The sequence below is a fragment of the Ananas comosus genome, linkage group 18 (genome assembly GCF_001540865.1).
Source record: "Ananas comosus cultivar F153 linkage group 18, ASM154086v1, whole genome shotgun sequence".
Lineage (NCBI taxonomy): Eukaryota > Viridiplantae > Streptophyta > Magnoliopsida > Poales > Bromeliaceae > Ananas > Ananas comosus.
Genome location: NC_033638.1, coordinates 7602686 through 7625215, shown reverse-complemented (window position 1 = coordinate 7625215; position 22530 = coordinate 7602686). Strand labels below are relative to the sequence as shown.

Sequence of the window (22530 nt, the reverse complement as noted above, 5' to 3'; positions counted from 1 at the left end):
AGATAAATGATGATACAACTCTCTTCTTTGTGCTACTTTTGTTCTTTACTTGACACTTCAACTAATAAATGGATATTCTTGTGAACTTCTACTTTCGAAAAAAAAAAAAAAAAACTACTAATTGACTTAGTTTTGATGGGGGGTTGGAAGTTATTGTGGTTCGTAAATGCTCATTTTTGTTGTTTGGTTTCGTCCTGCCTAGTATCAAATCAAATTACCAAGGGAAAAAAAAAATCCAAAAATAAAAAAAATCTAACTACTATTATAATTTTTTTCAATTTAATTAAAATTTATTTTCAACTTAAGTTTATTTTGTGCAAGTATTTAATTATTTTGAGAGTATATGATTAAGCTCTAACTTTGATGTGTTACCATTTTATTCATATACTATAACACTTGTTATATGATCAAAGAAAGATATATGATCAAAGAGGGGTAGCTGTCAAGTTGTGTTTGAGTGCTTTGTTGGGAGGTTGGAATTGAATGGTACTGGATTTGAAAAATTCCTTTCTGTTTCGCTGGACCGCACGTTATCCATCTTCCACCCTCTCAGGATTTCGGAGTAGCTGAACCCTCTCTTTCAACATCTCTCTCTCTCTCTCTCTCTCTCTCTTATTTTACTTTTCGACGTGTAATGCAGATTAATTTATCGAATCTAATAAAAAATAATATGATAATTTCATACTAAAATAATATTTTAAAAAATTAAGCTACTATGTTTTTATATAATATAGATTTAAGAAAAGATACTTTTTCTTTCTATCTAGAATGGAATCAGTATATACGAGCACTGCTATCCGTACGTTTAAAAAAGAAATGCATATTTTATATTCTCTCATCAAAGAGCCAAAAATTGGCCCTTGTGTTGTTGAATTTTTTTTAAAAAAAATGAGAAACTAAAAATTTAAAGAATTTTTTAAAATGGGTATAAAATATGCACTTCTTTTTTTGTTAAGATTTTCAGGTGGCATTTCTCCCGCGGATGATGTTTGCTTTAAAATTCGTGCTTTTCTGTTTTTTTTTTTTTTTTTGTTAAATTTTAATTAATTAACCACTGTGGTCAAAAGCCTCTTTTAATACCAACACTCTCCTCCTCTCGTGTATTAGTGATGGGTGTTAGATTAATCAAAGTGTGTTTAATACTTAATTTAATATTGCAGATCAGGTTCCGTAGGCATCGCTGTCAAATATGTTAATCTTGTGAATGGCATGAGAAATTGACAAACTTGTCGTGTGCTTTCTGCTGCTCAACTGCCCCCCCCCCCTTTATGTTGCCACCGCAGCAAGTAAACCTAGCACCGGCAAAAAAAAAAAAAAAAAAAAAAAAAAAAAAAAAAAAAAAAAAAAAAAAAAAAAAAAAAAAAAAAAACTGTTCGCTTACATTTCTTGCATACTTAAATTTATAGATTCTTTTGAGATTTTTAGTTAACAAAAGAATTGATAATACTAGTAGAGAAATATAAGCCTTCTGAGAATAAAAAATAAATTTTAGAGTAAACTTCAAATACCGTCATGTGGTTTCACACTTTTTCGTTTTAGCATCCTATGATTTAAAGTGTATTAAGTTAGTCCCTATAGTTCGCACTTTTTCATTTTAGTATCCTGTGGTTTATAGTGTATCAAGTTAGTATCATGTGGTTTCATTTTTTTCTTTTTATTATCCATTTTACTAATTTTTTTTCGTTCAATCAGTGACAAAGTTACAATTAAAGGGTTCTGAAGTGAATATTCGATAAACCTAGATAGGGTATCTAAAGTTTTTTGTATATAATTTAATAAAATATTAACGGAGGAAAAAAAATCAGTGACAAAATTAAAACTAAAGGGTACTAAAATAAATATTCGATACACCTAGATAGAGTATCTGAAGTTTTTTGTATATAATTTAACAAAATATTAACAGAAAAACCGACGAAAAGAAAAAAAAAATGAAACCACAAGGTACAAAATTGATGCAATTAACTCTAGTTCCAAACTAAGACTAAATTGGATAATAAAACGATACATTTAATAAACAAAAGGACGGTAAATTTTAATATTTCTTATTAGAGAGCAGTATTTCGATATAAGCTAGAAACCTGATGGGATTCAAATTCAAAATATCTTATTTTAACATCATGCTAAATAATATGAGACATACAATATTCTCCGAAGTTATCAAAGAACGATATTTTTATATTTTACATTCAACACTATATATAAAAAATCCAAACCTAAGTGTGATACGCAATGCTTAAAATGTCTAAACATTAAATCATACAATATTTTTCTCGAACATTACAGATGCTAGCTATTAATTTTTTGGTAAAATCATACAGAATATATCTGAACTATAAATTATTTTAATTTAATTATCCAATCTTTTAAAATTTTGATTTTACTATCCAACCTTCAATTTGTTTGATTTGAGTCAGCTAATAACATTTTAACTTTAACATTTAAATGCGCTATTTAAAAAAAAAAAAAGTTAGTATACTTCATGCAATTCTCGCGGTATCATTAATTGATTCAAATTAAAAAGAATAAAAATATTGAGAAGTAAAATTAAAATTTTGAAAGTTTTAATAGTGAATTTAAATTGATCTAAATCAGAACTTCTGGTTAGAATTTGTCGATACAGTGAGTCTATGGACCGGGGCCGTACAATAGGGCTCCTCAGCTGTTGACAACGATACGGGAGATTGTAATTGGCCGGTTCACTAGACCGGGTTCACCGAGCCGATCGCCTCGGACGGTCGTGATGTCACGCGCTATGCTTGTTGTGGTGGCTCCAACTGGCACGCGTTAACTCTTTTGACATCAAGTAATGGCTTAAAAATGATGTAGTCATATGCTCTGGTTGGAGCCACTGTATTCCATTATTTTTTTTATTACATAATATTTAATATTTAAAATTTAAAAAGAATATAATGAATAATTGATCGTGTTCAAATACGATAAATGATTTATCCTGTTCAACTTAACGTCCACCGCCTTCGACGCTTGCGTGGCACTCGTATGGCACGGATAGGACCGATCTTGCAAATATAAATTTTATAGAGCTATTTGTAGAAATCAAATTTTCTAAATAGGCTAAATACAAGAAAAACCCTACTTAACATTATATTAATATAAATACGATATATTTTTTTATAGTTTTATTAAAAAATAGAAAAGTATATTTATAAATATTTATTTATGTAAAAAAAATTATGGTCTGTTACCGTTACCGTTAGAACACTATTTATTTTTTAACAGAAGATAAGTGAAATGACATTTTTTTTGTCGTCACAAATATATCCTTTCAAAAGCCCCAACTGTTAGAATTATACAGAAATATCCTTCCAAAAATTTTCAACGGTCATCATCTTTTTTTTTGCCATCACAAATAATATAAGAGGAGTAAAATGATCAATTACCTCATTCACTAATTAGAGTTAAGTATTTTATCTATAGTTAACTAAATTTTAACGGATTTTCATAACCGGGGTATATTTGAAAATATTAGAATTTTTGTAGGGATAAATATATTTACAGAAAACTGTACGCAATTAACCCCAAACTAAATATTGATTAGCCCATAGTGATGGTCTAGTGATTATTCTATATATCTTTACTACCATAGGTTTAGGTGCTTCTAATTTTTTTTTTCCCTTTCAATATTTTTAAGAAATTTATTATTTATCGTCTGACCTGAATGCACTAACTATAACTCCAATTATATAATAAAATAAAACTAATCTTAAATTTATTAATTTTTGGATAGTACAAATCCTAACTAACATTAATTAATTAAAAAATAATAACAAAATAAAATTGACACATGGAGCTACTGGAGCATTTTGTGCTTGGTAAGAGAGCTTTGTCAAAGAGATGCCTCTTCATATATTATATATATTAATTATTCTACACAAAAATTTACCAAAATGAGAATATATATTTGATCATTCATTTTATTTTAAAGTTACTTGATTAAAGTTGAATTTGATGGTCTCGCATTCAGGAATGTTCCTAATAATTTTTATTTGTATCGATTAGGCTGCAGAGGTGTTGTTAAACTATTTAATCGATGATTAAATTAATGAGAACTTCAATTTAGTGTTTGTTTTAATATATTTAAATTCAACTGCTGTAATTACAACTATGCGAGGAAGCTCAATTGTAACAGTTGGAACTATGTCCAAATTAATCGTAGTTTTTACTGCAACATCTGAAAAAATAATTTTAAATAAAAATAAATTTACCTTTCTAATAAATTTTTTTTTAAAAAATTTTCTTTCTTAGATATTTCTTAACTTGTAATATTTCATTCTTTTAGTCAAAAGAATAAAAATTTTATCAAATTTAATATTATTCATCAAATAAAATCATTATATTTAATAGAATTTATAATTTAATTAAATATAAAAATTATGTAAAAAAATTAGAACTTGAGCCGTTTTTAGTTAAAAAAATAGTTAAAAAAAGATTTTTCATGTGATCTATAATTGAGGGTTATTTTTACCAAAGAAACAAAAAATAATAATAATAAAAAAAAACAAAAAAAAAAGAAGCGATCCCCGGTTTTCTCCTCCGCGTTTCCCTGCCGCGGATTCCTCCACAGACAACGCGAATGAGCAACAACTAATAACCCCGGATGACTCGAGTTTATCGCTGCACCCGGTCTATTACTATGTTCTATACACCGCACTTTTTAGAACTTGTAAAAGTTTTAGGCAATATCAAAATCGAATTTATTGGACACATTCTATCAAAATCGAATTTAAAAGGCTAATAAAAAAATATTATTTTAACTTTTTAATTCTTTTATATATATTTTTATAAAGTTAGATTCTGTTAGTGAATAGCTAATATTACTATTTTATTTTTTAAAATATATTATTTTATAGTCGCTAATTTTTTCTATATATCCTTAAGTTAGAGATAAAAAAGTACTTTTTTTTTTTGCACTTTCAAATATACCTCGTATATTGTCACTAATTTTTTTTTAATTTTTTTCTTAAGTTAGGGACAACAGAAACATTTAGACTATTTTTAAATGTAGTAAAACTTTAATCTAAATTTAGCCTAAAATAACTTAACAGATAATAAATATGGGCACTTAACCGTAATAAATTAGTTAATAATAATATAATTTCTACCGTCCCACTAAATAGCAAAATTATTAATTTATTATTATCGAAAATTAAACATGGTGATGAGGTGTACGGGGTGTGCATGCATATACATCGAATGCAGGCAACAATTTTTTTTGCCCACAGGCCGCAGGACAGCAACAACGTGCCAGGCTACACCCTCCCAATTCCTCTCCTCGATTTATTCCCCGAAGTCTTTAATTTATTCCCACCTCACTCCCTCGCCTTCTCCTTCTCCCTTCCCCCTTCTTCTCTCCTTCCATTTTCAGTTCTTCTCTTTCTGATCGAACGAAAGAAAGAAAGAAAGAAAGAAAGAAAGAGAGAGATCTTATAATTCGGAAAAAGTAAAGTCACCACCCACCACCGACACAGGGTATTACTACTACTGCAACTACGAGTACTAGTACTAGTACTACGTTGGGGTGTTGATAAGAGCGGTGAAGGTACCCTGGAGAGAGAGAGGGAGAGGGACAATGCTGGCGCGGTGCGTGGGCGAGCGCCGGGCGCGTCAGATCCACCGCGCCCTGCGGAACGGCAAGCTGACCGCGCTCTGCCTGCTGCTCACCTTCGTCGTCCTCCGCGGCACCATCGGCGCCGGCCGCTTCGGCACGCCGCAGCAGGACCTCGTCGAGCTTCGCAGCCGCCTCCTCCCCCACCCCCACCGCGCCCTCTCCGAGCACCACCACCACCACCGCCAACGCCAACAGAACCATAACCCTAACCCTAACGCCGCCGCCGGCGAGGAGGACGACGAGGAGCCGCCGGAGCGGTCGGTCGAGGACCCGCCGTACGAGATGGGACCGCGGATCGAGGACTGGGACGCGCAGCGGGCGGCGTGGCTGCGGCGGCACCCGGAGCGGCGGAGCTTTGTGGCGGCGGGGAAGCCGCGGGTGCTGCTGGTGACGGGGTCGTCGCCGAAGCCGTGCGAGAACCCGGTGGGCGACCACTACCTGCTCAAGTCGATCAAGAACAAGATCGACTACTGCCGCGTCCACGGGCTCGAGATCTTCTACAACACGGCGCTGCTCGACGCGGAGATGGCCGGGTTCTGGGCGAAGCTCCCCCTGATCCGCGCGCTCCTCCTCGCGCACCCGGAGGTGGAGTTCCTCTGGTGGATGGACTCCGACGCCATGTTCACCGACATGGCCTTCGAGCTCCCCTGGTCCCGCTACGGGCCCTACAACCTCGTCCTCCACGGCTGGGACGAGATGGTCTACGACGACCGCAACTGGATCGGGCTCAACACCGGGAGCTTCCTCCTCCGCAACTGCCAGTGGTCCCTCGACCTGCTCGACGCCTGGGCGCCGATGGGCCCCAAGGGCCCCGTCCGCGCCGCCGCCGGCAAGCTCCTCACCTCCGCCCTGAAAGACCGGCCCGTCTTCGAGGCCGACGACCAGTCCGCCATGGTCTACCTCCTCGCCACGCAGCGCGACAAGTGGGGGCCCAAGGTCCACCTCGAGAGCGGCTACTACCTCCACGGCTACTGGGGCATCCTCGTCGACCGCTACGAGGAGATGATCGAGAACCACCGGCCCGGCCTCGGCGACCACCGCTGGCCCCTCGTCACCCACTTCGTCGGCTGCAAGCCCTGCGCCAAGTTCGGCGACTACCCCGTCGAGCGCTGCCTCAAGCAGATGGACCGCGCCTTCAACTTCGGCGACAACCAGATCCTCCAGATGTACGGCTTCGCCCACAAATCCCTCTCCAGCAGGAGGGTCAAGCGCATCCGCAACGACACCGCCGCCCCGCTCGACGCCCAGGACGATCTCGGATTGCTCCACCCCTCCTTCAAGGCCGTCGACGTCGCCGCCGATTCCCAATCCCAACCATAAAATGAGTAAAAGAATTTTTTTTTTAAAAAAATCTCCTCTTTTTAATTATGCTTCTATTTGTTGTAGCTAAATTTAGGGTTGCAATGACTATGATCCGAAGCATGGATTACATAGGGCCTTTTTTTTCCCCCCTTTTTCTTTTCTTTTTTTTAACATTTGTAATGTTGTTGTTTGTTTATTTCGTTCGTATAATGCGCGCTCTTGTAGGATTTCAGGGATACGAAACTGAATTTTGTTGCTGCTGCTTATGAAATGTTCTTTAGTTGTTTCATTTTTATAATTCTCTGGAGTTTTTTGCATGGTCGCAGAATCTTTTTATCATAAATCCGCGATTTAATTGAAATCTTGCTTGGTTGCTTCCTCCCTTGTTCAGTCGGTTTGTTTTTATCTTTGCTTTAAGTCTTCGAGTAATGACAAAATTTGAAAGCAAAATCTTGTCATATTCTAGATAGCTAAAACTAAACTTGAATTTATTGTTCCTTTTGTTTTCTTCCATTCTACTTCACAAAGTTATTTCCTGTTTGGATTATAGGCTCTGGAAAGCTGTCGTTTTTTTGGTTTTGTTGGCAGTTGTAATTTATAACAAGATCGATCGTCTATTTTGGTGTTGACTGGTTTATCGGTGGATAAAACCATTCAATGTGCCTGAGAAAGACAGATTTTGTAATTAAGAGCGATTATTCTAGTTACAACAGGCTGCATATTTCATCTCCTCTACGTGCCAACCTTTTTTGTTTTTGCACGATGATGCACTTGTTGATGTCGTGAGTGCTAATTGAGTTGAAAAAGTTGTAGTTTGTCACGCGCTAGAAAAGCTTACCGATTAACTTCACGAGCTGTTGTGTCTTTGTTTGTTGTCTTTTCGTTTTACTTGACCCAACTTTTGGAATTCTTCTGCTGTGGGAACTTTCCAACAGTCCTAAAATGTTCAAGAAGCTTATCATGTTAATCTCTCTTTCGGGTCCTAATCCGGTCCAGATTTATTGACCGGAAGTGTAAAAGAGAATCCTTTGTCAAAATTTTCCGATCCGTGGGTGAGAAATCCTTTTTTTTTTTTTTTCCCCTTCTGTTTCTCTTCTCCCATCATATCGTTTTCAAACTAGTTTGTCACTTGCTTTTTGAAGTCTGTGGGAGTTGGCTTGCAATGCAAGTGCAACAAAATTTCAAAATATATATGATACCTTACCTACAATTTGTCACTCGTTTTGCCATATCTTTATAGGAAAGTTAAGCTGCATGTGAGTGTGCTTTATTTATTTATTTTTTTTATTTTTCCTTTTCCAGTTTTGCTCTGTTTTTGGACTGCAATTTATATTCTTCATGAAGTTTTATAATTTTTATAGAACTGCATTATGCTTTAAGTATCTTGTTTCTGCCTCTTATATGTCGTTATCTGTTCAATGCTTCTTTCCATGATGAATAACTGAGGAAACTTTTTGCCGGGTTGCTGACCTCGTAGTGCTTATGTCTGCGGCCTCCCTACCTCCCACCCATTCTCATTTCCTCTTTTAAACCCTTCTGACTACAAAGGTTGTTAGCTATACCCTCTGTTCTTCTTCAGGTTAGTTAGCTATCTAAAGCGACCAGCAAGCTGAAGTAGGATCTTGATGATGTTATTTGTCTTCCATGACTATCCTTTGCTTCCACAATGACGAGTTTAAGCTATCTCTGAAAGTCCTGTAGTAGCAGGGGATGAGTAGCAACTTGCTGCCTTTACCACTCTTTGTGCCTAGACTTTGATATAATATGTGTGGATGTGTAGTTAAAGCACCAATATTTTTTGTGTTTCCCATTTCGATCGAGACTTTTTCCTGTTGCTCTTTTATCCAGCAGACAAGGTACCTCTCCATGGATCGTCTATTTCGGGGCCTTGTTATCTTTCTTAATTCCTTGATAACCCTTTGTAAGTGATTGGATTTCACCCTTTAGTACCTTACTCTTTAAATTCAAATGAGTTAACCTATTTGTCCTTTCATTTAACCACATGGTGTTGGCAGGTAGGCTAGCATCTTGCCCACATGGCAGAGGTCGATGTGAGCCATGTCACAATAGAGACTTATGGACGCTGTATCTGTACACTTTAAGTAATCCGGTTACTCTCCTTCCATCAACTCGACCTTTCGGAATAATGGTTAGTACCAATGATCCACAAGTGATATTATAAGCGCGAGTTACGGATTCGATTCCCGCATGCTGCAATATGTGCAGGTGCTGGGAAGGGAGGTTGTTGGCAGGTAGGCCAGCATCCTGAGGTCACGAATTTGATTTTTGCGTGCTGCAATATGTGCAGGTGCTGGAAAAGAGGGTTGTAGGCTACTTGGCCAACATCCTGCCAACTGGTTCAACCCCCCGCATGCTGCAATATGTGCATGTGTAGGAAGGGAGGGGTTGTTGGCAGATAGCATCCTACCAACGTGGCGGAGGCTAGGGCCGGCCAAGCCATAATTGATGTGCACACTATATCTGTGCGCTTGTAACTGAGTTGGTTGCCCCTGTTCTAGCAGCTCGAGTTTTTGGAATAGTGGCTAGTGCCAATGATCCACACACAGGAACTTTGGTGAAGGTTTTAATTTTTAAAGAAAATGAGGCTGGCTTTTTTCTTAGGTTTGAAGGTCCTAAAACAACATACATTCACTCTAACAAAATTTGCGCTACAATATGCTTTGTAAGACAATAGACAGGGAATTGCTGGTGGCATGGAATTGAATTGATGGTTGTATCTCTTTATTGAAGCATACCTAGAAGATTGTCTGCTGAAAACTAGCCTAGATTATATCATCAGTTCAGTTTGACTGAGCTATTTGAACTGACATATTCTTAGTTCTTCCTTATCAAGTTTGCAGCAGATTGTTTGAGATATTGAATCAATTACTGTCTATAGCATATTGAAGCTGACTGAAATGTTTGGGAATAGCTGGCTGGCTCCCATGTACTGTAGATAGCATTTCTAAGGGACTAGTGGAAGTGGATCAAATCAGCCGCTGTCAGTTTATCGCTTGGATTATTAGGTATATTTATTTCTGTCTATCAGAGTTCTTGGTGGTTGGTTGGCGGAAAAGGCTACTATTGAGAGGCATTTTGTGAATTCGTTTGTTTTAGTCGGATTGGAGAATTGTTTGGAGGTTCTTAGGAGATGATAAGAGAAGATATGATACTAGTCCCAGAAAGGAGTTCTCATACAGGTATCCCAGTGAATTCTCAACCACGTTAGTCCTCCAATTCCCTAGGATTTTTCTGTGAGATCTCGTCTCTGCTAATCTTGAATTTGCAATGGAATGTTGAGAAACTGAACAATACCGGGAAACAGGAGATCACACAGATTTATTGTTTTATGTGATGATTGAATTCTTATTTCTTAAGCAATATGGTTACAGGGAAAGTAGAATAAGGTTAGAAGGAATGCCAACACTAAGGCAAGTAGCAAGATTTGATTCAGGGAATTGTCATTAGAGAGTATCATGGATTCTATGAGAGATGAGGTTCTACAAATTGAAGTGTTAGTTTTCATTTTCCAATTTTCTTTGGATTGTTTGTGCTTTTTTCCTTATTGATAGCAGCTCTCAACAGCTTGTAGCCTGAAATTACTTTTCATTCATCTGCCCATTTTATTGTGCAGAAGATTACATATGGAACCTGAACATCTATTCTTCTATTTCACACCCTTTCCCCCATTCACTGTTGCCTGTTGTTTTACATTATGATCTGTGCTTCAACTCAGATGATTGAATACAAACTTGTTAGTTCCTTGTGATCGATGCGCCCTCAAGAATGAGAAAGCTAAATGAAAGTGAGAAATATATTTTCTCAAAAAAAAAAAAAAAGGATTGAAGAAGGTAGAACTGATGATCATCAGATGAGATGGGTGATACCTCTTTTCAGAACTTTCTAACTTGGTTATTACAAGCCCCTTCATTTTGTTTGTCCTTGCAATCATTGTCTATGTTATTGACTCGAAAAGCTTTTCTTTTAGAAGCATTTCCCCCAATTCTCATTATTTGAAGTCACCCTTTCCTTCTATTTATTATGTTTAATTGTTCAATTGGCCACAAGTAGTAGGGTTTCTAGCAGTGTGGAGGTGTATTCTAATAAGCTAGATCAGTAGATTAATAATAATGTAATGAAGTGTAAATAGCAAGGTGAAACAATCTATTTTTTCCTTCGCAGTTGAAATTGATTAATGGATTTGATTTAAGTGCGACAAGTCATTCTTTACCTGTTGCTTTGTATCATTTATTTCTAAATGAAAATATAGCTATTGTCATTGAGCAATGCTATGGGTGCTTTCCTAGAGTAGGTGTAAAATCCTAAGCCCTATTTAATTTAAGGTCTCTTACTTTCTACTAGTTTTATCAATTTTTTTAACTAAAAATTGACTTAAGAGTTTTTGTGAACCCTAAAATGATGGAGGTGCAAGATTTTGCACCTATGCATAGGTGATGAGGTAGCATTTTTCAATTTTCTTTTTAAGAGGAATGTAGTATGCTATCCGTTTTTTTATTTTTTTAAAAAAGATGAACTTAGCTAAGCTGAAATATGAAACGACTAAACTCCATTCTTGAGATGTCGAATATCAATCATTAAATCCTTTTTAGTCTACTGCATCAGGTATAGTAGGTCTAGCATTTTCTATTGTCATACAAGAGACAAACTGCTCTCTTTTTTAAGTTAAGAGTTATTCTCAGTAGTTAAGCTGTGTATTTTCTCAAATGTGACAGCTCAATAACTATTATCATTTATTGTCACAGTTCTGTTTACTGAATAATAATTAAAGCTATTAAATGGAAAAAATCACACTTACATTTAGTGAAATATCTGATTTATATGACTGACATCACCTAAATAAATTTCTTAAAAAAAGTAGAGTTAATGTCAGCGATTTTTTTTTGTTTGAAATGACCTATAGTTGAGGGGGGCCCTTGCATTTTTACCNTTCTACTTGAGTTAGAGCTTCTCTACATTACTAAATCGAATGGCAAAGAAGAAATTGAAATACTAACTAGAAATTGAAATACTAGCTATATTTTCTTTTTTTTAAAGAGAAATGTAGCATGCTATCCGTTTTGTTTTTTTTTTTTTTGTTTGAAATGACCTATAGTTGACAGGGCCCCTTACATTTTCACCTTCTTTTTTTTTTGTATCCAAAAACTTTGATCCATTTTGCGCAATGATATTACTAATGACTGATCACATTTGATTCAATACATTCAAAATCAGCCAATTAACAATTACCAGATTCTATAAATCCAGGTGCAATAAAATCTTAATCTGTTTAATAACATCATCTATTTTTTGTAGAATTTGGTTATACGGGTATCTTTTTACTGCCTCAACACTCTTCACCGACTTCTTCAAACAGCTTTACTCCAAATTCATAACCAGGGTTTGTACATGCAGTAGGGGCAGACCCAAAAGCAATTTAGGTTTCTCAAACAGCTCAACTAAAACAACATTTCTGCTGAAGCTCTAGCCAAATAGAATGAACCAATATAACATTGAAACATCAGTGGGCCTGCATCGATTCGATCGGCCGGATGAATCTGCAAGAAATATCTATGCACAACAAATAGCGATAAAACTTTGTTTTCCTCGATCGAAAATCAGAAACATTAACTGTTATTACAATATTAGCCTCATATATAACTCAAAAACTTGTTTTCATAGCTTAAGTGGCGCCAACCCAAGAGAAGCACGAAGCCTGTTGGCCTCTGCGATTTCCGGATCGGGATGGTCGGTGCCGTCACTCTTCTTGTCTTTCTTGTCTTTCTTCTTCTTAGACTCCTCTTTGGTGGGGCTCACACTGCTGCGGGTCCGCCTCTTACGATATTCGCCATCTTCTTCACGGTCCCGGTCTCTTCGGTCCCTACTCCTGCTCCTGCTCCTGGAACGGCTTCTCCGCCTTCCTCTCTCCCTCTCTCTCCTCTCCCTGTCTCTACCTTCTCTTTCACGGTCTCGCTCTCGCTCTCTCTCCCTACCATAGTCCTTTTCGTCTCTTGCCCTGTGACGGTCTCTATCCCTTTCCCTGTCCCTATCTCTATCGCGGTCTCTATCTCGATCGCGATCCCTCTCACGGCCCCTTGCATAATCTCGATCATAATCCCGGTCCCTGGAAAAGTAGAAAAAGTTTAAACTTAAGAACTGGGACAACACCAATTCAATAAACAAAGCGAAGTTGGACAATCAGGTCAGAATCATCAGATCTACATCATTTTTCTTATAGTTTTTACAGTAAAGGTGAAACCCAATGCTCATTCCATGTAGCAGATAAAAATAATGTCCCATAAAAAGAATAAGGTCCCATAAAGTTCCTCCTACTAGGATGATACTACAAAACACTCGTCATTAGGCATTAAATGCATCAATAAAGAAAATTCGGTGGCTTAGGATGTCGAGATGCATCTCCAGTAAAGCACGGGGGTACAGGGCTTAAATACAGATCATATCACAGAAAAACATACAATGAGAATCTCTATTCACTCAGCAGCACCAATTGGCCTAACGTAGAATCTCAATGCAATGGTTTTACACAAGGCATAGCTTAAAAGGAACTAAACTTATTATAAATCACTTGAAGCTATGAGTACTACTCAACTGTTTTTCTGTGCCCTAGAAGCTTAAAATCTTTCAATTTTTCTTATCACAACTCTTAATAGCTCAAGAGGGAAGGGGCTGCTTTTATATGCGCTAGAAGCTTAAAGTGAAATTTTATTGGAGTACATTAAATAAGACAAACACATCATATACTCAACAATTGAACAAGTTTGTTTTCAAATTAATCAGATAGCGGCAAAGGTTCTATTGTATATTATACATGGGTAAATCGTATGTTCCTCCCTAAACCAGATCCAAGGTCCAAATTCAGAATTTCCAATTTCATACTAAGATCTCACCTGAAAGGGTCTGTAAATGATATAGCACATGCATGTCAGAATAGTATACATCTTTGGACCTTTTCCTAAATAAACTGTAAAGCATATTTCATGCATCAGAAAAGTGACAACTGAATGATGAGATCTAGAAATAAGCTTGATTGAAAGGCTCCTCAACAACATCTAATTCCATCCTACCCCATAAAAACAATAGCTAGAAAAAAAGAAAAAAAAAAAAAAAGAGGCAGTACAAGCTACAATAGTATACTTGAGCAATACTAACCTGTATACCCAAAAAGTGAGGGTAAATCTTACACCAAATCTATTCAAAGGCCAATATTTTCACACTAGTCTTATAAACCCCCTTTTTTTTATATCAAAAACTCCAAAGGACTCTAAATCCTTGGATAGGTGGGTGTAAGATTTATGCGCCACGTTTAGGTGTACAAGTAGCATTTCTTTATACTTAAAACTGCTTACAAGAGAATTAAAAACAAAAAATAACATAGTAAAGGACATCATACCTATATTTGTAGCCGTCGCGCTTTCTATCCCTGTCTCTCCCCCTCGTGGGACTCCGTCCTCGATAGTTATCCTAATAGAAAAGACACCAAAAGACCAAGAAATGAACACCTAAAGAAAAACGGTGGCTTGGGCACAACATAGAAGCAGATTGATTTACCCACCTTCTCATGTCCATCAGCTTCTACTTCCATCGGTTGTTCATCTTCTTCTTTTTCTTCTTCCTCTTCAAAATCATCTTCTAAAGCACTTCTTCTTGGCTCTAATACCCCAGTAGTCTCAAGATTCCATCTGTTTTAAAAAGCAGCAGTTAGATGATTATGAAGATACTAGACCAGAACGGAGAGCCACATGAAAAGCCAAGCCATGTCAAACAATTTCTTTCTTGGCACCACCAAAAAAATAAAAAAAGAAGATTTACGCAACTCTACCTATCACTTAAAGGAGCCTCTTTAACACATTCACAAAAAAAGACATACGAATATATTAGCATGATTCATGATTAAATAGTCCATTTGCAGTGCATTCACAGCATGAACTCTAGCGATTAGCAAATCATGTTCTAGCGCTTTAACACCATAAGATTATAGAGGCTTACTGACCAACATAGCAATGAATATACTAATAGACATTAAATGTACAGTATTAAGTCCTTTTCTTATCAACTTAGCAACGAAATGCACAAAATCAAAGCACAGCTGAATTACTCAAAATGTAAAACACATCATTGCAGTAATCACACTATCACATGCTACTGAGTGCCAACAAAATTAACAGGAAAATAAAATGAAAAGAGGTAAGTACGAAAAACGGGATGAAGAAGACACATACACACTCACCTCTTCTGGATACGTGGGAGGGCAACGTCGCAGGAGTAATCCTTAGTCAAAAGCTCATCAATCACCTCATCCACATGAGTCAAGCAAAAACCTAGAACCAAAATTTCAAACACCGTTCAATCAACATCCGATAATAATAAGCAATAACACTACAAAAATACCATTTTATCGGCTCCAGATGCTTACTCCCATCCGGCAGCTTCCGCCGAAGCTTCCGGTAATCGTTGTAGAGTGGCTCGAGATACTGGTACACATCGGCGACCGTGCCCGTGAGCCGCATATAGAAGGCCCCGAGAACCCTAACATACCTAATCAAAATTCCGACGAGACAAACAGCCTAGTCAGTAAATTTGCGAATAATTCCCAAAATTTTCAGGTCAGTATGCAGAAGTGAATAATTCTCTGGTTTCGTACTCGTACAAAAGGCTGAAAAATTCATGTTTTGTGAACAAGGGAGTATTAAGCACGTCTCATATACAATCCACCCCGTATATAACACGCTTTTTCTTAATGATTCGGAGAATGAGGAGGAGGAGAGAAGGGGGGGGTGGAGGGGAGGAAAAGGATTGATTATACTTGTAGTCCTCGTTCTTGATGAACTCGACGACGATGTCCTTCTCGGGTTGGATCTGGAGCATCTTCATGACGAGGCACATGAAGGGGGTGGGCTTGCGGTTGCCGCCGAAGGTGCCGCCGAGGTGGTCGAGCTCCATGGCCTTGTCGACTAGGGTTTCGGCGGTGAGGCCGAAGCACTGCTCCTTCCAGTACGTGTTCTGGTAGATCTTCGACCGCAGGATCTTCTCCACCAGGTTCTGCGGGTTCGTCCCGTGGATGCTCTTCGCCGACGGGTCCGTCCTGTTCGCCATCCCCGCCGCCGCCGCCGCCGCCGATCTCCGGCGATCTCCGGTTCGGTTCGGGAGCAGGAAAGGGAAGAAAAAAAAAAAAAAAACACCCTGAGAGGGTTCAGGAGAGCGAAGGAGGAGGAGGAAAGGGGACAGTGAGGGGTTTATTTTTTTTTTTATTTTATTTTTTTCTTTTGGGCGGAACCCGCGGAAGTGTAAAATTAAGGGTTATTTGCATACACATCCCTGTAAACATAATGAATTGTAAAAATATCCCTGCAAAACGAAAACTCTATAAGTTGTCCCTCCAAAAGTCCTAAGTTATGCAGATATGTCCATCCGGTTAACATCCGTTAGTGATCCGTTTATTTTTTAACAGTGGATTCGTGAAATGACAATTTTACCCTCACAAATATATCCTTCTAAAAGTTTTCCTTTTTCCCTTTTCTTTCTCTTCCTCTTCGGACCGTCGAAGCGGACGACGGCGGCAGCGGCGGCGGCGCGGGGTCGGGTTCGCTGGCGACGAAGAAGAGGGAAGAACACCGGGGCACCGGAGCTCTACCTGGAGCTCGTCGCCCTCAACGTCGTCCCCCCTTCGTCGGCCTCCTCAGCGCCGACATCGCCATCGACGTCGTCTCCCTCCTCACCGACCTCACGGACACCGACGTCCTCGGCGACCACGACGACCCCGCGCACGCCCTCGTCGCCGCCCTCGTTGACAACAACGCCCTCGAGCTTCTAGTCCAGGAACTCGCCCGCCTTTCCGAGGCCGACCCCGACGAGGTTCTTCTCCCTCGCCGGTGACGAAGAAGAGGGAAGAGGAAGAGAAAGAAGGAAGAAGGAAGAAGGAAAAAAGAAGGGAAAAGAGGAAGAGGGAAGACGAAAAGGAAGAGGGTTCGCCACCGTCGTCGCCGTCGCCGCCGCATCTCCTCGCCGGCGACGAAGAAGAAGGAAGAGGAAGAGGAGGAAGAGGAAGAAGGGTAAATACGTCAATTCACACTATAATTAACCATGGTTAAGTATTTTAACCGTGGTTAACGAAAATTTTCTAACAGATCTGGACGGCAGGGACATATCTGCATAACTTAGGACTTTTGCAGGGACAACTTATGGAGTTTCCGTTTTGCAGGGATATTTTCATAATTCACTATGTTTGTAGGGACGTGTATGCAAATAACCCTAAAATTAAAGTCGGCGGAGTTCGGATTATAGGCAATTTATTTCTCTTAAACCTTTGCCGACTTTGAAGTAGTTGTCGACTTCAGAAGTTGGGCCGGGTCCAGAGGCCTTTATCCGTCAATGGGCGGCGCCTCCCTTTCTCTCTCTCTCTCTCTCTAAACTCGGATTGCTTCGTCTTCGTGCGATGGCCCCTTCTCCTCCCAAACCCTAATTAGGGTTTCCTCTCTCTCCGTCGACGCCCGCGAGCTCCGATCCCCATCGACCATGTCGAAGAGGAAGTTCGGATTTGAAGGCTTCAGCATCAATCGCCCCGCCACCTACAACTTCGAGCGCTCGCAGGCCCCGCAGCGCCTCTACGTGCCCCCGTCCTCGCGTGGCGGCAGCAACCACGACAACTACGAGGACAACGACCTCGACAACATTGACTACGAGCAAGCGACGACGCCGCGGCCGCCGATGGCCGCAGCGGCGGCGACGCGGACGAGATCTATCCTCTCGACGCGTTCATGGAGGGCATCAACGAGGAGATCCGCGCCCCGCCGCCGCCGCCGCCCGGGGCGGCGAAGGAGAAGGTGGATAGGTACGAGGACGAGGACGACGACGACCCCGTGGAGAGCTTCTTGAGGGCGAAAAAGGACGTGGGCCTCGCCCTTGCTGCAGACGCGTTGCACGCGGGGTACAATTCGGACGAGGAGGTGCACGCGGCCGCGAAGGCCATCGACGCGGGGATGATCGAGTACGAATCCGACGATAACCCGATTGTGTTGGATGAGAGGAAGATTGAGCCGATTCTGGCGTTGGATCATGGCGCAATTGAGTATGATCAGTTTAACAAGGACTTATTATGAAGAGAAGCCCTCTATATCAGGTAAAAAAGAAAAGGTTTAATCACTTCATTTAGATTGCTCTCCGCATTGTATAACTGTGTGCTCTATTGAATGCATATTGTTGGTGGAAAGCTTGAATATGTCATCTAATAATTCTGTTCTTTATGATGTTACTGCCTCAGGTTATAGCTGTTATATTGATTTTGCTCCCCTTTTTGTTAAGATAGTAAGTAGAATGTCACAAATATCTTATGCCTATTACATTTTTAAGAATCTGCAGTTTCCAATATGTTGGTGATTCTTTCCCACTATTATAATTATATATTACCAAGTGATTCCATACAAATCTTTTTCTGGAAATATTTTTTTTTAACCTTGTAAAAGGTTGAAGTGTTTAACATTAACAGGTCGTGGAAAGTATGAAATTCGTACATAACTCACACGAACTGTTTAATTACTTACTAGCAAGTAGTAACATAACCTGGAACTACTTCCACATGGCATTTTGTTGTCCACATGAATACACGATGTTACATGTTAATGTAAGTCTTAGATGTGTAATACGTTCGACATTCAACACTTTTGATGTTATAATTTCTTAGGTAAAATGTAGTCCTCATTTTCAGTATGGAAGTCGAAATGGATCGCGGATGCATTTTAAATGTGGTTCTTTGTTGATTTTAGGAATGAGCGAACAGGATGTCGCAGATTACAGGAAAAGCTTAAGAATTCGTGTTTCTGGTTTTGATGTATCAAAGCCAATCAAACTCTTTGAAGATTGTGGGTTCTCTACTGCTTTGATGAATGCTATTTCCAAGCAGGGCTATGAAAAGCCAACACCAATACAGTGCCAAGCTTTACCTATAGTACTGTCTGGTAGAGATATTATTGGCATTGCAAAAACAAGTTCTGGTAAAACTGTGGCATTTGTACTCCCTATGATTGTTCACATTATGGACCAGCCCGAAATTGAAAAAGAAGAAGGTCCAATTGGCATGATATGTGCTCCCACCAGGGAATTGGCACATCAAATATATCTAGAAGCCCGGAAGTTTGCGAAGCCTTACAATCTACGAGTTGCCGCTGTCTATGGTGGTGTTTCAAAGCATGACCAATTTAAAGAGCTTAAAGCAGGTTGCGAAATAGTTGTTGCTACTCCAGGGAGATTAATAGACTTGCTGAAGATGAAAGCCTTGAAGATGTTTAGGGCAACTTACCTGGTGCTCGATGAAGCTGACCGGATGTTTGACCTTGGGTTCGAGCCGCAAATACGACTATCGTTGGCCAAATCAGACCGGACTGACAAACACTTCTTTTCTCTGCGACCATGCCGTACAAAGTCGAGCACTTAGCTAGAGAAATTCTTACAGATCCTATTAGTGTTACTGTCGGTGAGGTTGGACGGGCCAACGAAGACATCACCCAACTTGTCCACGTAATTCCTTCTGATTCTGAGAAGATGCCTTGGCTGCTTGAGAAGTTGCCGTCATTAATTGATGATGGGGATGTTCTTGTCTTTGCGTTGAAAAAGGTTACAGTAGATGAAATCGAAAGCCAGCTGGTTCAGAAAGGGTTCCAGGTCGCAGCACTGCATGGGGACAAAGACCAGGCCTCTCGAATGGACACCTTGCAGAAGTTCAAATCGGGGATTTACCATGTTCTAGTTGCAACTGATGTTGCCGCTCGTGGGCTAGACATAAAGTCGATAAAGTCAGTTGTTAACTATGATATTGCAAAAGACATGGACATGCACATCCATCGTATAGGGAGAACAGGCCGTGCTGGTGATAAAGATGGGACGGCCTACACTCTTATTACGCAGAAGGAGGCACACTTTGCTGGTGAACTGGTCAACAGTTTGATTGCTGCTGGTCAAGATGTTTCTGTCGAATTGATGGATCTGGCTATGAAGGTGAGGTCTATTGAGTCCTGTCTTTTTATGTGCTTTCCTGCATTTCGTTCTCCTTAGGATGAGAAGCCTGCACTACATTTTCTTTTGTATTATTTGTCGGAGCAACGTTATACTTGATTTTGCACACAGTATACGCATCGAAAGCTTGCACGACTAATTCTCCTTTTTGATGTTCCTTCTTTCCTTTCTTTCTTCTGTGGTTTGGTCATAAAACCCTTTCTTGTTCTCTTTTATATTGGAATGCTTTGTAGCATCTCTGTGATTCTTTCCAGATCAATATACTGTTGTTACCTTCAAATTAAATATTATTGGAATGAGTAGCATGAACTCTAATATTTTCCATCAGCACATACTTAAATAAAGGTTATATGAGCTATTTTTTGCGAAATGGTGGCTTCTAAGTTGGATTTTTAAATCGTAGGATGCAAGGTTCAGGTCCAAACGTGATCAAAGAAAAGGTTCAAGAATGTGTACGCTGTTGAAGCGTATTATAGTTTATAAGATAACAAAATATTTTTCTTACATTTTGCCTTAGCTATGCAGCTATATAACTCATTTTCTGCTATATAGAGTCAACTCAGCTTTTCGATATTTGTTCTTAACCATAGAAAATATTTTCTCAGGAGGTAAAAAAGGTGGAGGAAGAGGAAAAGGAGGTGGTGGCGGTGGCAGCGGGCGAGGTGTTCGTGGTGTTGATTATGGCCTTGGCATCGGTTATAAACCCGAGGAGTCAAATGCAACATCTCAGCCAGCTCCAGGTAGATCTACTGCTGTTAATTCGCTGAGGACTGGGATGATGCAACAGTTCAAAAGCAATTTTGTTGCTGCCGCTTCGAGTTCTCAGAGCAATAATAGAACCCCAAGCGGTAGTGCTCCTAACGCAAGATCCGTTCTACGAGGTTTTGTTTCTGGGGTACGATGGTGGAGAGGCGGCATATAAAACACAACCGGTCGCTCCTTTTAACCCTCCGTCCAAGCCTGAAGGAAGCACAAACGAAAATGGGAATAAGAACCCCGACAGGTTAGTCCTTTTCAGTTAATCTGCATAAATGTAGCTCAGTAGTTGCGACTTTGAATAAATGTTTGTTACTGCTGTGGTTGTTGTCTCCTACACCTACTGGGAGATACTATCTCTACTAAATTTTTCTNCGAGGGGTCGTGTAGGTGTAGAATACAACGACTCTCGAACTTTACGAAAGCCGATTCTGCGTCCTATTACCAAAATAGTGCCATATTAGGCCCTTTGTACATGAACCATACTTAAATATTTTCGTAACGTTGAACGGAGTTGCCCAACGCGTCGAGGATACCTCCAATTAGGTTTCTATGGGGTCAATTCGCCCCTGAAAAATCCTAGGGCAAAAGCCCCAAATTTGGTGCTTTAACCAAACCCATTGCTAAACCCTAGGTTTTGATCTCTAAAACAAGCAAAATAGAGCTTGTCAAGCTTCTTGGTGCTCATCTAAGGTCAACTAAGCCATTTCTTGGGCATCCAAGATGAACCCAAGAAGTTCACCATGAGAGGACCTTGGGCTTCCATAGATTTTCATGGAGCTCAAGCCTCAAGAGGTGCTCTAATCATTGAAGAAGCTCCAAAACCTAAGTTTTCTTAGGAGAAATCCAAACCCTAGCCTAGGTTTTCATGAAACCATACTTTGGTCCAAAGCTCTCCAAGATCCTTCTTGTTGGAGAGATTCCAAACCCACCAAATCCACCAAAAATCCTTCCCCAAGCTTCTTCTTCTTCTTCTCCTTCAAACCCTAGGTGAGCTCTAGAGAGAGAGAGGAGAGGAAATGAGAGGGAGAGGTGTTTGGGGTGTTTGCTGTGAAGAGGGGAGAGGATTGGGCCATATAACGTGTTGTGACAATTGCATTTAAGCCCTCGCACTTTATCTCCAGTGCACTGCCCAGACTGGGCATTTTTCACAGTGAGGGACCGGTCTCCCCGACCTGGGACCGGTTCCCGAGAGCTCCTCCCACGGACTGCGCAGGCTGCGCGCGATGCAACCGGTCTCCCTAAATGGAACCGGTCTCTGGGGGACCGGTCTCTCCTCGTAGGGACCGGTTCCCGAGAGCTGATTTTTCAGGACTTAGCCGATTTCTCAGTCACCTTGCTGCCTACGTGTTCGGGGACCGGTCTCTCCTACCAGGAACCGGTCCTCGAGAGCACAAACCCTGCAGTTTGCAGATTTTGATTTTCAAAAGCTCTCGAAGATCCCCAGTGATGTATTTTGCATTACTTGACGCCTTCGGCCTCTCCAAAGTGTACCAACTTCGCACTTTGGTCAGTTTGACCAAGGTTCGAATTTAATTGCCGAGATTTCGGTATGTTACTACAGTCCATCTATTTCAGCTCGCTCATGGGCTTATGTCGATGTGTATTAAGGGCACTGACAAAACTCCTATATTCTTCCGGTAACCCAAGAAGTACTGTCATGACCAAGTTATGGTCAGACTCAGTTTTACCAATCGCTTGTAGAGCATCACCAATCGATTTAATCTTTTGCATGTAATCGCTTATGTTCATTGAACCTTTCTTGATGCCTCGTAATTTGGACTTTAGAAAGAAATCCGTGGAAGCAGTTTTATCAAGAAAAT

The 22530-nt window shown here is 39.8% G+C and overlaps 2 protein-coding genes and 1 pseudogene across 3 annotated transcripts; 2 read left to right on the top strand and 1 right to left on the bottom strand.

Moving 5' to 3' along the window:
- LOC109724126 (probable xyloglucan 6-xylosyltransferase 1) lies at positions 5218–7226 on the top strand. The gene has a single exon (XM_020252821.1). The coding sequence runs from the start codon at positions 5588–5590 to the stop codon at positions 6944–6946; it is 1359 nt and encodes a 452-aa protein (XP_020108410.1). The 5' UTR covers positions 5218–5587; the 3' UTR covers positions 6947–7226.
- On the bottom strand, positions 12386–16158 carry LOC109724474 (pre-mRNA-splicing factor 38-like). 2 transcript variants are annotated; one of them, XM_020253315.1, is made up of 6 exons: positions 15750–16156; positions 15360–15481; positions 15174–15264; positions 14499–14625; positions 14337–14407; positions 12386–13049 (listed from the first exon to the last, which is right to left on the bottom strand). In XM_020253315.1, exons 1-6 carry the CDS (start codon positions 16037–16039, stop codon positions 12602–12604), a joined length of 1149 nt encoding a protein of 382 aa, XP_020108904.1. In that variant the 5' UTR covers positions 16040–16156; the 3' UTR covers positions 12386–12601. The 2 variants fall into 2 exon arrangements, with proteins under 2 accessions (XP_020108904.1, XP_020108905.1); XM_020253316.1 differs by lacking the exon at positions 12386–13049 and adding an exon at positions 13124–13907 and having other exon boundaries at positions 15750–16158.
- On the top strand, positions 17444–20973 carry LOC109723792 (annotated as a pseudogene).

Bases quoted from the DNA above. Each gene is read 5' to 3' on its own strand.
- LOC109724474 (XM_020253315.1), bottom strand. From the start codon at position 16,039: ATGGCGAACAGGACGGACCCGTCGGCGAAGAGCATCCACGGGACGAAC. The intron at 15,265-15,359 runs GTAAGCATCTGG...TTTTGGTTCTAG, and splicing joins GCGGAAGCTGCCGGATGGGA to GTTTTTGCTTGACTCATGTG. The intron at 14,408-14,498 runs GTGGGTAAATCA...CTTTTCTATTAG, and splicing joins AAGCTGATGGACATGAGAAG to GATAACTATCGAGGACGGAG.
- LOC109724126 (XM_020252821.1), top strand. From the start codon at position 5,588: ATGCTGGCGCGGTGCGTGGGCGAGCGCCGGGCGCGTCAGATCCACCGC.